We start from the raw sequence: 17,847 nt of genomic DNA, 5'->3' as shown, positions 1-17,847 counted from the left end.
CCGATCCACCAGACGGATGGAAAAGTAGGTTTTTCCTCCGTCACACTTTGGTGGATCGGAGCCGGTCGGATGTCAGCGCTGACATCTGCGGCTCCATAGAGGAGCACGGAGCGCCCGTTCAGGTCCGCAAAAAAAAACTGGCAGGCGGATCTGAACGGGCGCTCCGTGTGAAAGAGCCCTTAGGGTAAAAAAAAACTTCTGCCTTTAGAGCCACTTTAACACTGATTTCTGCAGCTTCTACATTTTTACTTCACATGCACATGCTCTGTTTTTTTTATCCCATTCACTGTCTGATTGGCTAGGAGTGTCCTAATTTACACAGATCTATCCAAGGGAAGTAACAATTTTAAATAATCTTCATATAAAAATGATCAGAACATGTGACCTTCTCTACAGCCAGCTGATTTTTGTTTTTTCTTTCTCTTTCTCTCCCTCAGTGCCCCCAGAGGTGAAGGTGTGGGGTCATCGTCAGTCGGATGATGTGACCAGACTTCAGTGTCTGGTGTACGGGTTTCACCCCCGACCTGTGGATGTGAAGTGGATGAGAAATGGGACAGACCATATTCCTTCAGATGAAATGACTCCAATTCTCCCCCATCCTGATGGCACCTATCAGATCAGAGTCAGTGTGGAAGTGCCAAACAAGGAGGAAGACACTTACTCCTGTCATGTGGAGCACAGCAGTCTGGGGGAAGAGACTCTCCGTGTAAAGTGGGGTGAGTGATATTTACACAAAATACAGTACAGTGGAACCTCTGATTGCGAGTAACGCGTTTAACGAGCGTTTTGCAATACAAGCAATTATCTTTTTTAAATCCTTACTCGGTTAGTGAGCGTCTCGCAAAACGAGCAAGATTCAAGACTCTGCCGTGTGCAGTACCACTTTTGGGCAGAGGTGCGGGGGTGCCGGTGACACTCGGAGCCGTTCGAAAATACTCCTTTTTAGAGTGTTTTACAAGTGCATCCTAGTGGTCTCCGAGTATTTCCGAGTCTCTCTGGCGCCACTCCCCCCAACTCTGGCAAAATGCGGTATTGCATGCAATAGAAGTCAATGTGGAACGAATTATGTTCGTTTCCATTGACTTCTATGGGGAAACTCGCTTTGATATGCGAGTGCTTTGGATTACAAGCATTCTCCTGGAAGGGATTATGCTCGTAATCCAAGGTTACACTGTATATGAAACCTAGAACAGTGTGGGCAACGAGTGCAGACTCTCTTGAAAATTTTATTAAAGCCCCACTCTGGACAAAAACTAGCTTTCTTTCTCTATCTTTTCCTTTTACCTTGCAAATGGGGTGACATGCATACATGCAGGAGACAAAGGGGGGTTCCCAGCAATTAGCTGCAGGCAGAAGCCCCATTAAAAGCAATAGGAGGCTGAGAGCTTCCACAGCTAATTGTGGCTGCTGGCATGTAATCAGTAAAAGAAATGGAGCGATTACTTGTGAATGATCGACCCTGGATGCAGACAGGTAATCGCCCCCATTTCCAAGTGCAAGTGGAGCCTAAAGTTCTTTTTTTATCCTATGTGGAATATAATCTCTCTATAGGATTCTAATGTTGAAATACCAAGGACATTTCAATGGGATCTTCACACATGGCAGTCCCACTCCCGCTGAATAAGATATTTGTTAGCCCTATGTGAATAACCCTAGGTTCACACTTCCACATTTTGTGCGGCCCACGTTTGCGCGGTCACAGCAGCCCATTAAAATATACTGGTTGCTGTGCCTGTGTTTCCACAAAAAAGGTGCATACACCTTCAAACACACTGCATGCTGAGATGCTTGGGGGTGCCATTCAGAATGAATGGCAGCCCCACACGTCTCCTATGATTTAGCTGCGGGTGGGTGCGGGGACAGATGCGATTCCTGCAGCCACACACAGAGGAGTGAACCTAGCCTTAACCCACAGCAACCAATCATAATCTATCTTGTAACAGTCTGTCTTTAGCAGAGCATATGTTATTGGCTGCTATGAGTTGCTGCATTTGAAGAACTATAAAAAAAATGTGCAGGAAGGTGTATTTGTGGTGAAGAGACACAGTGGGGGAGATTTACTAAAACTGAAGCACTCAGAATCTGGTGCAGCTGTGCATGGTAGCCAATCAGATTCTAAATGTGTTAGTTTGTTCAGTTAAAGGGGCTGTAAACCCTCATGGTTTTTCACCTTAATGCATTGTATGAATTAAAGTGGAGGTCCACCCTATAAAAAAAAATAGCCAGAAAGGCTACAAAAAAATGTGATTATTTTTTTTAATATATACTTACCAGAAATGGCTGTTACTAGGCAGATCGTCCTAATCTGCCACTTCCTTATCCGCGGCGTTCTTCTTTCTTCTCCTCCTCGTGATGCCTTCTGGGAAATGGGAAGCGGTGTCTTCTGGGACCTTGTGTGTGTCCCAGGAGACATCCGCCCATTCACATAGCGCCGCACGGCTCGTGCATGCGCAGTAGGGAATCGGGCAGTGAAGCCGCAACGCTTCACTTTCTGATTCCCTCACCAACGATTGCTCGGCTTCGGCTGTCCTTATTAAAAGTCATCAGCTGCCAGTAAGTCTGCAATTAAATCTTCTTACCTTCCTGTTTGTATTCTTCTTTCGTGTGTACGCCCCATCTATAGTATACACATCACATAGTGCTGTATAGGAGGTAATCTGTGTGCTGGGAAATTCCCGCCTTCTATTCCTCATACATTTGAAGGAAGATTAATTTTTCTATATTTTTATTACCATAAATATTAATTAGCACCCATCTTTACTTAGCTTATAATTTGTATTTACTGTTCCATTTAACTAATTTACCAATTGTATTTGCCCACTGTTCTATATGGTGCAGTAGTGATGTATGTAATGGTGGCTAATGGTTTTCACAATTTTGTGAACTCAATAATATGTGTGTAAGAATCCCAGACTCACCGACATCTGATTCTCTTTATATTTATCTTTGTCAGATCCACCAAGCAATGGTCCTTCAGTCGGAGTGATCGTTGGAGCTGTTATTGGAGTTATTGTTGTTCTTGCTATTATTATTGCAATTGTTTTATTGATAAGTAAGTATAAGGATTAGGGAATAATAATTTCATTGGCACATTAACAATGTTTTTTTTTACTGTAGGGAATAAACACATTAGGGAGGTGATTTACTAAAATAGGAGAGTGTAAAATCTGGTGCAGCTCTGTATGAAACCCAATCGGCTTCCAGATTTTTTTTGGCAAAGCTTATTTGAAACAAGCCGAAGTAAGAAGCTGATTGGCTGCCATGCACAGCTGCATCAGATTTTACACTCTTTAATTCCTGGTTTAATGATCATGGTATCGCTGTGCTTGATAGGTTAGCAAATTCGCCTGACCTAAACCACATAGGGAATCTGTGGGGTATTGTCAAGAGGAAGATGAGACACAAGACCTGTGTCTGCCCACCATAAATGCTTCCTCTGTCTGGTACCACACGATCCAAGATCCCTCAGAGCTCCCAGTTATTAGCCGTAACTCTACTTAGGGTAAAAACAACAGACTGTTTATTGAAACACATGTACAAACAGATATAGAACTCCATGAACAGCACGAGACAACACACAATATATTATACAACATTCCAGTGTGGCTGTACAGCAAGTCCGACTAGCACAGATCAGACTGGGGTTCTCAGTCACCCTAAGCCCCTAATGGACACAGGGTGATTTACACATAGGAGGGGCTAGGGGAGCTAGACACGGGGGTTTCCAGAGATCTCCAAGCTGGGTTCCACAAGCCCCCCACTCAAAGTGATTCCCGTCACAAGACCCAACAATGCAGATGTGCTGAAGGCCACTATCAAAGCAACCTGGGCTTCCATAACACCTCAGCAGTGCCACAGGCTGATCGCCTCCATGCCACACCGCATTGATGCAGTAATTCATGCTAAAGGAGTCCCGACCAAGTATTGAGTGCATACTATACTGTACAGGGACATTCTTCTTTCCGCTCCATAGCTTCCTTTTGGCTAATGAGGTAGCCTATCACATATGGTGGCAGTTATACTGCGGCAGGATGGCTCCCCTGGGAGAGCCGTCATAGCTGTACATCAGGCCTTTAAGATGCTGTAGGAGGCGCATGTGTGCCCACAGCGTGTCCCTGGAGCCGATGCAAGTGCCCGGCGGATGCGATGACCGCTGGGCACCCGCGATCACTTGTGACAGAGCGAGAATCTGATCTGTATGTGTGTGTAAACACACAATTCCCGGTTCTCTCAGGGGAGAGGAGACGGATCATGTGCTAAGTAGAAGCAACAATCTCTTTCCTCCTCTAGTCAGTCCCATCCCCCCACAGTTAGAACACACCTAGAGAACACAGTTAACCCCCTGATCGCCCCCTAGTGTTGTCCCCTTCCCTGCCAGTGACATTTATACAGTAATCAGTTTCTTTTTTTTTTAGCACTGATCGCTTTATAAATCTCACTGGTCCCAGAAAAGTGTCAAAAGTTTCCGATTTGTCCGCTGCAATATCATAGTCCCGATAAAAATAGCTAATTGCCACCATTAATAGTAAAAATAATAAAAATGCCATAAATCTATCCCCTATTTTGTATACGCTATAACTTCTGCGCAAACCAATCAGTATACGCTTATTGCTTTTTTTTTTATTTTTTACCAAAAATATGTATAAGAATACATATCGGTCTAAACTGAGGAAACATTTTTTTTTAATTTGGGATATTTATTAGAGCAAAAAGTAAAAAATATCATGTTTTTTCAAAATTGTCGCTCCTTTTGTTTATAGCACAAAATTAAAAACCGCAGAGGTGATCAAATACCATCAAAATAAAGCTCTAATTTGTGGGGGGAAAAAAGGTGTACATTTTGTTTAGATACAGCATTGCACGATAGCTGAATTGTAAGGTAAAGCGACGCAGTGCCGTATCGCAAAAAATGGCCTGGTCAAGAAGGGGGGAAATTCTTACGGGTCTAAAGTGGTTAATGGAGACACAGACAGCAATTAAAAACTGCCAAGAATTTTAATCCCTCTCCACTGGAACTAAGAAAAAAGTTATACTTTAACTCCTCTGTGTCCTGTGATGTACTCCAAAAAAGCAGTTTTACAGGTAAACAAAAAATCTGAATTTTTCATCTTATACAAAGCAAACTATACAATTCCCTTTTAAAATTTTTATTTTTTTAATGCAAAATTCTCCGATTTGAAAATATAGAAGTAAAAGTTTTTTATAAGTTTTTTATATTTTGGTTCCTAACCCTATGTCTTTATATTTCAGAGAAGACAAGGGCTGGCTATAAGAGCACCAACAGTGAGTACCCTGTCTATCGCTGTGTTCATGTGTCTATCGCTGTGTTCCTGTGTCTATCGCTGTGTTTCTGTGTCTATCGCTGTGTTCCTGTGTCTATCGCTGTGTTCCTGTGTCTATCGCTGTGTTCCTGTGTCTATCGCTGTGTTCCTGTGTCTATCGCTGTGTTCCTGTGTCTATCGCTGTGTTCATGTGTCTATCGCTGTGTTCCTGTGTCTATCGCTGTGTTCCTGTGTCTATCGCTGTGTTCCTGTGTCTATCGCTGTGTTCCTGTGTCTATCGCTGTGTTCCTGTGTCTATGTGACGGGCTGGGGTATCACATGAAAGACAAAACAGGCACCCCATAGCCTACATTCATTTATTTTTATTGTTATTTTTGATATCCTGCTATTCTATAAAACAACCAGTAGATGGCAGAGAGGGTACCCGAACAGAGTCTATATAAGGCCACATGCATCATGTGACTAAGTGAACTCATTTTAGTCATAAAGAAGCATGGTCATATATTTTCCTGTTCGTGTATTTTTGTAGGTATGTACTTTAAACCATTCTCATTCTTACTAAACTGTACTAGAAAGATTCCTAAACATCTAGAGCAGTTGCAGGAGAAAGTTTTAGTAGATTTTGTGCAATAGTTTTGTTGTAATTAGACTTTCAAAGCAGCATGTGTTGAGAGCAGTGAAAATAGCGAAAAACCCTAGGACTATTGTACTGGTCGGAGCAACTGTTTATTGCAAGCACTAGACTGTTATATATGGGTATATTTCAACCTGATTTATGCAAAGTTATATATATTAGAAGCACATGGTAAAATGATATAGGATTAATAGCCACATGGACAGGTTATACACTGCTTGTACATTTATGCAAGGTGCGCCATCTAGTGGTCAAAAGAGAGAATTGCTTCAGGATTTATATTTATAAGCAATGCAGTGTAACTCTCATTATGACACAGCTAAAGTGTGCCATAGAGATAAAGATAAGTGTCTATAACACAGAATAAAAGGGAAATGTATGTTTATTAAAATATAATGGTATTCATTGTTGCAGCTATGTTTTAAAGTATTTCAGTCCAATCTGTACTGTTGTTATGTTATCAATTATAAACATGTAACTATAAAAAACTGTATGTATTGTTATGTAAAAGTGAAACTCATTTCACATCATAAAGAAGCATGGTCATATATTTTCCTGTTCGTGTATTTTTGTAGTACCCGCCGAGATGATCACATCACATCAGTACGTCTACAATCATCGGTTCCCTTAATCTATATTTTGGGACCGGTAACATTTTGGGGGCTCGTCCGGGATTCGTTGTGTACCAGTGAGAGGGAAACGCGAGACGAGTGTGAGTCGACTGCAGAGCTACAAGGAGAGTCGCGAGTGTCGTCTGCCGTGTGAGTGCAACAGAGATGGCGTCCCCTCGTCGTGCGCTGATGTGGGGTATCCGGAAACAAATTCATCTGCTGAGTAAAGAACAGCTGTATAGCCTCGCTATTACGCTGGATGATGAAAGAGACGTGGACGTTCCATCAGTGACTGGTGCAAGCGAAATGGAATTCGTTGAATTTATTGTAGACTACATGAGAAGTGATCAGCTGGCGAAGTTAGAAGATCAAGGCATGTCTTACCTGCTCATCATCCAAGACAAGATCGATGAACTAAAACTCAATAAGGAAAGTACACCAACTGTGAACATTGCAACCACTGCTAAAGAAATGAGTAGTGGGACTGCAAGGACTGAACAGGGATCGGAGGTGGTGAGATTAACTGATGTTGTTGCTTTATTGCCACGTAGGGAATTCAAAATGCATGGTGGTGTAATTTCAGATCATGGTTCGGACATGAGTTACAGTAGCGTGTGCCGTCAGATTGACGAGGGTCTAAGTGAAAAATTCCCTGAATCTGAAATTATACGCACAGTGTTGAGAATAATCAAACCTGGTCATTTTAAAGATATGTTGACTGACAAAGAGGATCTTACTGTTGTTGAATTGAAAAAGTTTTTGAAGTCACATATGAGAGAACGAAGTGGTACTGAGTTATTTCAGGAACTTAGCAATGCTACACAGCAAGAAAAAGAGACAGCACAACAATTTGTTTACAGGCTAGCAGGGTTAAAACAAAAAATTCTGTTTACATCACAACATGATAGGCTAGAGTTTAACTATGACAAAAAGCTAGTACAAGGCGTATTCCTTCATACACTGTATCAGGGACTAAACGAGAAAAATTCTAATGTCAGACGAGATATCAAGCCTTACGTGTCTGATTTGACAGTAACTGATGACTTTGTCATAGAGCAGGTCACCAGATCAGTTGATGAAGAAACAGAAAGGCAGAGACGCTTAAACAGTGCACCTAAACATAAACATCTTACTGTTCATTTGTCACAGACACCAGGGAATAGTGAAAAAGAAACAGTGCAAAGGAGAGTTGAGGGAGATGCTAGAGCAAATCACACTGCACTAATGGAACTAACAACACAGGTTTCGGCTCTCACGAAGAACCTGGAGAAGATGATGAAGCAAACTCCTGTTGTGGAAAACCGAATGACTAAGCCACTAACCAATGTTCAAGTTCCAGATACAGCTCATTGCAAGCCCAGGTGTGATGATTGCATCAAACGAGAGAGTCAGAACTGCTACCATTGTTTCTACTGTGGTTGGACAGGACACAGAGCAGTTGATTGCTTGAAGAAAAGAAGGCAGTCAGGAAACTACAGACGGTCACTGGGAAAGGGACAACCAGTGACCACCTCAAATAATCTGTCCCATGCTAAGGTAAATAGGGTATTCACCCACCGGTCAACTAGGACACTCCCAAAAGAGAATGGATGCTCCAAACAACGCGTAGCACAATTAATTGGAGGAAAATGCCTATTGTCTTGTCGGATGAATGGGGTTCCGGTTGACATGTTGATGGACACAGGAGCTCAGGTCAGCATTGTCGGGAAGGCATGGTTAGAAAAGTTTCTACCCGGTGTCTCTATTAGACACATACAAGATTTACTTTGTGACGACAACTTATCCATTACAGCTGCAAATGGTTCTATCATTCCATTCATTGGATGGATTGAAGTCCTCCTGGAATTCGAAAGTAGTGGACATGGAAACTCAGCCATCCATGTGCCAATACTGGTGAGCGACTGCTGTAACGACAATCCACTTCTTGGATTTAATGTTATCGAAGAATTGATTAGAGAAAACCGTGACCGATCAAACAGCACCCAAAACCTGACTATCTTGCTAAGTGAAGCCATGAAAGTAAGACAAAGTGTAGCAAATAACATTGTCAATGCTGTCAGTCAAGCAACTGACCCAGGAGAAATATCCGATAGTCGTGTGGTCAAAGTGGGGAAGAAAGGACTCCAGATCAAAGGAGGCGAGCTTGGTGAAGTCAAATGCAGAATTAGAGCATGGCCGAAAGGAGGAATCATGCCATTTGAACCACTTCCAGAATATCCAGTTGAAGAAGGACTTGAACTATTTCCTTCAGTGGTAGATGTACCAAACGGTTTCTCTAAACTAGTGAAGATACCCATACTGAACCGTGCTGAACATGATATCTACCTTCCACCCAGAACAGTATTGGGTACCATTTCTCCAGCAGCTGAGATTCTACCATTTTCTCCAAATAAAGACGATGAAAAGGGAATTGACCAGAAGAAAAGAATGTTTCATGTAAACCAGTTGAATCAAGTGGACGCTGCAAATCAGCTACCCACTAACGAATTTGTTAAGTGGCACCCACCTGTCAATTTGGATAATCTCTCAGAAGAAGAACAGGAGATAGCGAGACAAATGTTATATGACGAATCAGATGTCTTTGCTCGAGATGAGGGAGACATAGGAAGCATTCCAAACCTGAAACTGAAGATAAATCTGAAAGATGAAACTCCTGTCCAGAAACGCTACAATTCGATACCGAAACCCCTATATCAGGAAGTGAAAGAATATGTCCAAAACCTTCTTGACCAAGGTTGGGTAACGAAATCTTCTTCCGCATACTCGTCACCAGTTGTCTGTGTTCGGAAGAAGGACAGGAGCCTACGACTATGTGTGGACTTTAGGGAGTTAAACCGGAAGACTATTCCAGATAGACATCCACTACCTAGAATACAAGATCTGCTGGATAGCTTAGGAGGATTTACATGGTTCTCAATCCTGGACCAGGGTAGTGCGTATCATCAAGGCTTTGTGCACGAAGACTCCAGACACCTGACAGCTTTCAGCACCCCCTGGGGACTCCTGGAGTGGAATCGTATTCCGTTCGGATTGACTAATGCCCCAGCAGCTTTTCAGAGATGCATGGAGAATGTACTAGAGGGCATCAGAGACAAATGTTGTTCTCCATACCTGGATGACGTACTTTGCTACTCCAAAACTTTTCAGGAGCATGTCGATGATCTTAGGCAAGTGCTTAGTCGAATGCGCGAGAATGGTATCAAACTTAGACCGAAGAAGTGTGAACTCTTTAAACGACAGATTCGATACCTTGGGCGAATGGTGTCAGAAGAAGGCATAAAAATTGACCCAAATGATCTTGAAGCGGTATTGCAGTTGAAAAGGAAAGAACCAAAAACAGTTGGAGAAGTCAGAACTTTGTTAGGATTCCTGAGCTACTACAGGTCCTTCATTCAAGATTTCTCTCGACTTGCTAAACCACTGTATGAACTTTTGCAGAACACGGAGAAAGAATCTGCTACATCCATCACCAAAAACCGGCGCGGGGAACCTACAAAGAGAGTCGGGAATAAAACACAAGTGCCATCTAAAACACCGATCCAATGGACACCCAAACATCAAGCTGTGGTATTCAGATTGGTGGACATGCTAACCAATCCACCGATACTAGCATACCCTGATTTTGACTTACCCTTCATCTTACACACTGATGCTTCCAATGAAGGCCTAGGTGCTGTACTGTACCAACGACAAGGAGAACACCTTCGTGTTATTGGATTTGGCTCCAGAACATTGACCCCAGCGGAACGCAATTACCATCTCCACTCTGGTAAACTTGAGTTTCTAGCTCTCAAGTGGGCAATCTGTGACAAATTCAGAGATTACCTGTATTACGCTCCAACATTCACAGTCTATACAGACAACAACCCATTGACATATGTCTTGAGTACCGCCAAACTGAATGCTGTGGGTCATCGCTGGGTTGGTGAGCTGGCCGATTTCCACTTTGATATCAAGTACAGGCCAGGTAAACAGAATGCTGACGCGGATACACTGTCACGATTTCCGGTGGAACTCACTGAGAATCTGAGTGAGTACACAGAGCTTGTACCATTCGAGGTTGTGTCAGCTATGTGGCAAGGGAGCAAAGCTGTCAACGAAGAAGAGGCACCATGGGTGGCCTCATTGACTCTTCACTCAGAAAGTGATGTGGCAGAAGAATTGCTGAAAGGACGGACAATCTGCCCAATGACTCAGGAGAATATCAGAGCATTACAAGAAGATGATACCAACATTAGAGAAGTGGTCTGGTTTAAGGAGAACAATTGGACTCCAAACCACAAAGAAAAGGAAAGTATGACCAGTAAAACAAGACGTTTGATACACGAATGGAACAAACTCATAGTGGAGGAAGGAATCCTATATCGACACTCTGGAACCCGAAAACAGCTAGTTCTACCAGAAAAGCTAAAACCATTGGTCTTAAGAAGCCTTCACGATGACATGGGTCACATTGGCACTGACAAGGTAATCCACCTAGCACGTGAACGGTTTTACTGGCCATTTATGCAAAGAGACATTGATGAATATGTGCTGAAGACGTGTAACTGCATCAAACAAAAGCGTCCAAATATCCCAGAAAGAGCACCTATGGGTGGGATTACTACCAGTTCACCCTTGGAGCTAGTATCCATTGATTACCTCCACTTGGAGAGAAGCAAAGGAGGATATGAGTATATACTCGTAATGGTAGACCATTTCACACGCTTTGCACAAGCGTATCCAACTAAGAACAAATCTGGAAAAACGGCAGCAGAAAAGATCTTTCAAGATTTCATACCACGTTTTGGATATCCAGAGAAACTCCATCATGATCAAGGAAGAGAATTTGAAAACAACTTGTTTCAGACATTGCAACGATTGGCAGGGATTTCTCATTCAAGAACTACCCCATACCATCCACAGGGTAACCCAGTGGAGAGACTGAACCGTACTTTGTTACAGATGCTTCGTACCTTAGAGGAAGAGAAAAAGTCAGATTGGAAAGAACATCTTCCACACATGGTTCATGCATACAATTGCACCAGGCATGAAGCCACTGGATACTCGCCATTCTTTCTATTGTATGGGAGATCTCCTCGTTTGCCGATTGACCTAATGCTCAATCTAAATTTGGAAAAGGAATCAGAAAGTCAACCAACATTTACTCAGAAATGGGCATCCAGAATGCAAGAAGCTTACAAGATCGCATCCGAGAATAGCCAAAAATCATCTGCCAAAGGGAAGAAGTACTATGACAAGAAGATAAAAGGAGCACCTCTCCAACCGGGTGATCGGGTCTTAGTGCGAAATCTCTCTGAAAGAGGAGGTCCTGGTAAACTTCGTTCATACTGGGAAGAATCAGTACACAAAGTGGTAGAAAGAATCAAAGATGGGCCTGTGTACAAAATTCAGCCTGAAAGTGGTAAAAAGACTATTCGAGTACTGCACAGAAATCTGTTACTACCAGTAAATGACCTACCCATTGAAAGACACATTCCAAGAGTACCGATGAACAAAAGACAATCAAGTAACAGGAAAGAGACTAGCATGGATCTGAACCAGGAGAAGGAAGGTTCTGATGATGAAGGATGGTATTATTCTTATGTACCGGAGACTACAGAAAGTCATGATCACGTTGTGCCTCAACAAAACTCTCAAAACGTACAGAAACCGCCATTAAGAATTTCTGCTCCAGAGTTCTATCCTACAACTACCACACCCAATCTTGAACAAGAACAAAATGATGGAACAGTAGTTGGTGACCAAGTTTGGGCTTCAGACATGGTGGAACTAGACACTGCAGAATTACACCCATTAAGTCAAGACTTACCGGTGAGCCAAGATATGCTAAGAGAGAATGATGTTGATGGAGAAGACTCAACTCCTGTAAGAAGATCTACCAGGCAAACTAAGTCTAAAGAGATCTTTACATATGATACACTAGGTCAGCCAACCTACAGACCAAGTCAGGTTCACACCGTACAAACTCCTACAATGCTAGCTACTCCCATGACATACCAGGTAGTTAACATAGCTCCGTGGTGGCAGCAAGTACCTATTTGGGTTTCTTAAATAACTCAATAGAGTTCAGAGAACAATTAGGTGTAATGTCAGGAGCCATTAACTAAAGGAGGGGAGAGTGTGACGGGCTGGGGTATCACATGAAAGACAAAACAGGCACCCCATAGCCTACATTCATTTATTTTTATTGTTATTTTTGATATCCTGCTATTCTATAAAACAACCAGTAGATGGCAGAGAGGGTACCCGAACAGAGTCTATATAAGGCCACATGCATCATGTGACTAAGTGAACTCATTTTAGTCATAAAGAAGCATGGTCATATATTTTCCTGTTCGTGTATTTTTGTAGGTATGTACTTTAAACCATTCTCATTCTTACTAAACTGTACTAGAAAGATTCCTAAACATCTAGAGCAGTTGCAGGAGAAAGTTTTAGTAGATTTTGTGCAATAGTTTTGTTGTAATTAGACTTTCAAAGCAGCATGTGTTGAGAGCAGTGAAAATAGCGAAAAACCCTAGGACTATTGTACTGGTCGGAGCAACTGTTTATTGCAAGCACTAGACTGTTATATATGGGTATATTTCAACCTGATTTATGCAAAGTTATATATATTAGAAGCACATGGTAAAATGATATAGGATTAATAGCCACATGGACAGGTTATACACTGCTTGTACATTTATGCAAGGTGCGCCATCTAGTGGTCAAAAGAGAGAATTGCTTCAGGATTTATATTTATAAGCAATGCAGTGTAACTCTCATTATGACACAGCTAAAGTGTGCCATAGAGATAAAGATAAGTGTCTATAACACAGAATAAAAGGGAAATGTATGTTTATTAAAATATAATGGTATTCATTATTGCAGCTATGTTTTAAAGTATTTCAGTCCAATCTGTACTGTTGTTATGTTATCAATTATAAACATGTAACTATAAAAAACTGTATGTATTGTTATGTAAAAGTGAAACTCATTTCACATCATAAAGAAGCATGGTCATATATTTTCCTGTTCGTGTATTTTTGTAGTACCCGCCGAGATGATCACATCACATCAGTACGTCTACAATCATCGGTTCCCTTAATCTATATTTTGGGACCGGTAACATCTATCGCTGTGTTCATGTGTCTATCGCTGTGTTCATGTGTCTATCGCTGTGTTCCTGTGTCTATCGCTGTGTTCCTGTGTCTATCGCTGTGTTCCTGTGTCTATCGCTGTGTTCCTGTGTCTATCGCTGTGTTCCTGTGTCTATCGCTGTGTTCCTGTGTCTATCGCTGTGTTCCTGTGTCTATTGCTGTGTTCATGTGTCTATTGCGGTGTTCCTGTGTCTATTGCTGTGTTCCTATGACTATTTCTGTGTTCCTGTTGCTGTGTTTCTAGGTCTGTAGCTGCAATGTATACAGGTCCTGTGTGTGAGCTTTATCTGCCATTATACTGATATAGATCTGTTTGCAGTATAATAGATGTACTGTACATGATAATCACTGATGTATATTTTGCAGCTTCTGACACCACGTCTGACAACTCCAATGCAGAGAAGGCCTGAATGTAAGTTTTCAGTTCCCTATTACACACGAAAATGGAATGGAGTCCCCTTAAAATCCATTCCAAATTCTTATGCGAGCATGCAGCCTGTCAGGCCAGGAAAAGGGGGGGGGGGACAAGCAATCAGCCCCCCTCTTGAACCATACCAGGTCACATGCCAACAACATGGGTGGGTGGTTGGGGGGACGGGGATCCCCTCAAGCACCTTGTCCCCATGTTGATGAGGTCAAGGGCCTCTTCCCCACAAAACATTTTTTTATTGGTTGACTGCATAAAAACGGCAAACACTTGAGACTGATCAGGGCTCTTCTTTGGGTGAGGAAAAGAGGAGAACTTGGCTGTCTCTGAAGCTTGTAGATTTGTTGTCTTTTGTGTAGTTTTCACAAGTTGTGCTAAACTGTCAAAGTGTGTAAAGAAATAATATACAGTCTAAAATTGTGTTCTAAAAAGGGATCTGTACTATCCATGGAAGGGCATTTATTACAAGAGTTTTCATTGTGTAGAACATGTTGGGGTGAAGGCTCCATTTCACATTTAAAGAATACAGTACCTCTCACTACATTTATGTATTCCTATGTAAAAATTCTTCTGAGAGTAAAAAGACTTCTGATATAGGAAAGTAATTCTACTTAATTTGTTTGTCTTTGCAGGTCCACAAAGGAGAAGAATGCCGACTGTTTCCTTTGTCTGTATACATGTATAGCTTGGCTTCTTTCAGTTTAGAAATACGCATTTTGTGATTTAGGGAGAACCTGTCATATTCCATAATCGGCATTTCATGTGCAGATATAATTACCGTAGCTGATATTAGGATTGTTGGGAACAATTGATAATGATTGTTGGAAATTTTAGGATCTGTACCACTCATACCAGATATTTGTCTGGTGCCCTTTATATTATATACATTTAGCAGCTGGTGGGTTACATAGGAACCATCCAGTCTGCTATAAGATTTGTTTCAAGGGAAAATTTCATAGATGTTCATGGCTAATTTGATATTGTAAAAGGAAAAATTAGGGGCTTTTTTTGGACTTTGTAGGCACAGAAATAGACGTTTTTATAAAAATATAATTTTTTGATTTTAAATACATAAATAAAGTTGAATTCTAAAAATCCTTTACATAACACAGATAATATACAAACATCCAATCAAGACATTTCATTAGCTAGTGGAGAAACCACACTGGTAACAAGACTTTAAGGAAGATCGCTAGATTCTTTCCATAGTAACATTATGTCCTGAAAGTGTGGCTCAACACCTGCAGCAATAGATTTAATAGATTGAATTTGATTGGAGAAAATTAGGGCTTTACATGTTTCACGTGCGGACACGCTTCTTCAAAAGCATAGTATATTTGGCGAGAATATAAAAGGACTGAAGTTGGCAAAATACTAGAAAATTAGCGCCTAGAAAACCAGCCATAGATTATGAAGATAGTTAGCCTTCAAAGGAATGGGAAGAGGCTGGCTCCTTGATGATTATGTCTTATATGCCTCCTCACCACCTGTCAAATTCTCTCTGAAGAGTGGTCCAAATTCGGGTTGTTCTTCGGAGTGCAATGCAGGTGTAAACAAGGCCGCATACACATGATCGAAAATTCGGACAAGAAAATCGTGGATTTTTTCTGACGGAATGTTGGCTCAAACTTGTGTTGCAGACACACGGTCACACAAATCTTCAGACTGTCAAGAACGACAAGCCGAGATCAATGAAGTTCAATAGGCAGTTCGGCTCTTCTGCTTGATTCTGAGCATGCATGTTTTTTTGCGCGTCGGAATTGCATACAGACGAGTGGATTTTACGATAGAAACTCTTTCCGTCGGAAAAATAGAGAACCTGCTCTCAATCTTTTGTTGGTGCCTACACACGGTCAGAATTTTCGACCAAAAGCTCTTATCGGACTTTTCTTGTCGGAATTTCCGATCATGTGTACGCGGCATTAGAGTATCAGGTCTTTCGGAAAGGTGGAGTTGCCAGGCTTTTCCCGGCGTAAAGTTGCCCCTGGGTCTATGAGGTGCAGTCAATGTTAAGCATGGCCGTCGTTCCCGCGTCGAAAATTTATAAAATTACGTTGTTTGCGTATGTCGTCCGTGAATGGGGCTGGACGTAATTTACGTCCATGTCAAAACCAATGACGTCCTTGCGACGTCATTTAGAGCAATGCACGTCGGGAAATTTTAGGGACGGCGCATGCGCAGTTCGTTCGGCGCGGGGAAGCGCTTCATTTAAATGAAACACACACCCTACCCGCCGAATTTGAATTCCGACGGGTGATTTACGCTACGCCGCCGCAACTTTAGAGGCAAGTGCTTTGTGAATAAAGCACTTGCCTGAAAAACTTGCGGCGGCGTAACGTAAATGAGATACGTTGCGCCCACACAGAGATACGCCGATCTCTGTGAATCTGGGCCATAGTGTTCATTCCACCAACTCTTGTGGACAAACGCTCACCTTCAATGTTGGACCTTAATGTTATAAAAGGTCAACTGCAAAGGTCCCTTTAAAACAGCCAGGATTGGCTCGAATAATTAAACCTCACCCTCTTAAAGATCAACACCAAGGAAATCTTGTTTGGGTGGAGTAAACAGGAGGAATTATTTTTCCTGACGCATTCATGGCAGCACACACTGGGTTGTGACTCCGCCCCCACAACCTGACAGGATTGGTTAGCTATAAATTTGAAGGGGAGACACCCGGCATTATTCTCTTTTTTTATCCTCACCTGACAGGACGTGGACGTACAGCTTGTCTCCTACCGCTATCGCCCCTGCAGGTTCAGCCTCTCCTGTTTGGAAGTCCCCCTTGTACAGTCTCTAATAGAGCTTTTATAGGGGGAGCCCCGCTCTGGTGGTCTCAGGGGTTAATCCCGGCAAGTTCCTGGCATATATACAAGCTTTAAATAAGCTTAGACCGGCAGTGTGGCTCTCTAACTATTTTCCCTTTTTTCTCCTGGTGCTTTGTATTACAAGGCTTTCCCTATTGTGCCCCTGAGAGTTTGTATGACAAAGGCTTTCCATATTGTGCCATTCATTTCTCTTCCCCTCATGTCACTGTGTGCGCTTGTACCTTTTTGTTCCTTTCCAGGCAGGCTCACTGAGCCATGTAGTCCCTCGCACCGCCGCGCTCCTCGGGCGTACTGCGCATGCGCGCAGCACAATGAGGACGCCGGACACCTCCCTCGCCCTCATCCAAGATGGCGCCGGGACGCTACTGCGCATGCGCGTACGCGTCATCAGCGCCGCGACGGCGGCGCCAATTTTAAAAAAAAGCCTGAAAATTTCTTTTTTTCCCTGAGGCTGCTGCTTTGCTGGAATTCCACAGGGATTTCTCCCAGGGTATGCAGGTGCTTCCCTTTCCCTTTGCCTATACCTGGTTAGGTGTTTTGTTTGCTTATTTTGTAACTTCTGTTGCTTTCTTCCAGTGTATCCCTCTGCTGCTTCCCTGTGTTTTTCATGGAGCCCACTGCCCTCGCAGACCACTACCAACAAACGAGGTATGGAGACCATCACTTGCGTGGTAAGTAGAGAAGAGACAAAAAAGAGAGCCGGCCACTAAACACTGCCTATCTGTTGCAGTCCCATCAGGCCAAGAGACGCAAGCCCACGGCGCAGGGAGAGGTCCAGGCATGCATCAAGCAGGAGGTCCCGTAAAAGTCGGTCAAGATCCTCCTCCCGCTACCATCGATCAAGGCACAGCCGATCACGCCGCAGCCGTTCCCGTCATAGCCGGTCTCACCGCAGACGGTCTCCCTCATCCCACCGCGAGCAT

At 42.7% G+C, this 17,847-nt stretch overlaps 1 protein-coding gene across 1 annotated transcript in view; it reads left to right on the top strand.

Annotated features, from left to right (window-relative positions):
• LOC120914297 (class I histocompatibility antigen, F10 alpha chain-like) overlaps positions 1-15,077 on the top strand; it is a 55,764-nt gene extending 40,687 nt beyond the window's left edge. Inside the window, exons 4-8 of the mRNA XM_040324930.1 lie at positions 438-716; positions 2,954-3,052; positions 5,251-5,283; positions 14,036-14,081; positions 14,729-15,077. Coding sequence (XP_040180864.1) covers positions 438-716; positions 2,954-3,052; positions 5,251-5,283; positions 14,036-14,079 — 455 coding nt within the window. The 3' untranslated portion in view covers positions 14,080-14,081; positions 14,729-15,077. The remainder of the gene's footprint in view (positions 1-437; positions 717-2,953; positions 3,053-5,250; positions 5,284-14,035; positions 14,082-14,728) is intronic.
• Positions 15,078-17,847: the final 2,770 nt, after the last annotated feature.

The sequence above is a fragment of the Rana temporaria genome, chromosome 9 (assembly GCF_905171775.1).
Source record: "Rana temporaria chromosome 9, aRanTem1.1, whole genome shotgun sequence".
NCBI classification, from domain to species: Eukaryota; Metazoa; Chordata; class Amphibia; order Anura; family Ranidae; genus Rana; species Rana temporaria.
This window is presented reverse-complemented; position numbering and strand designations above follow the sequence as displayed.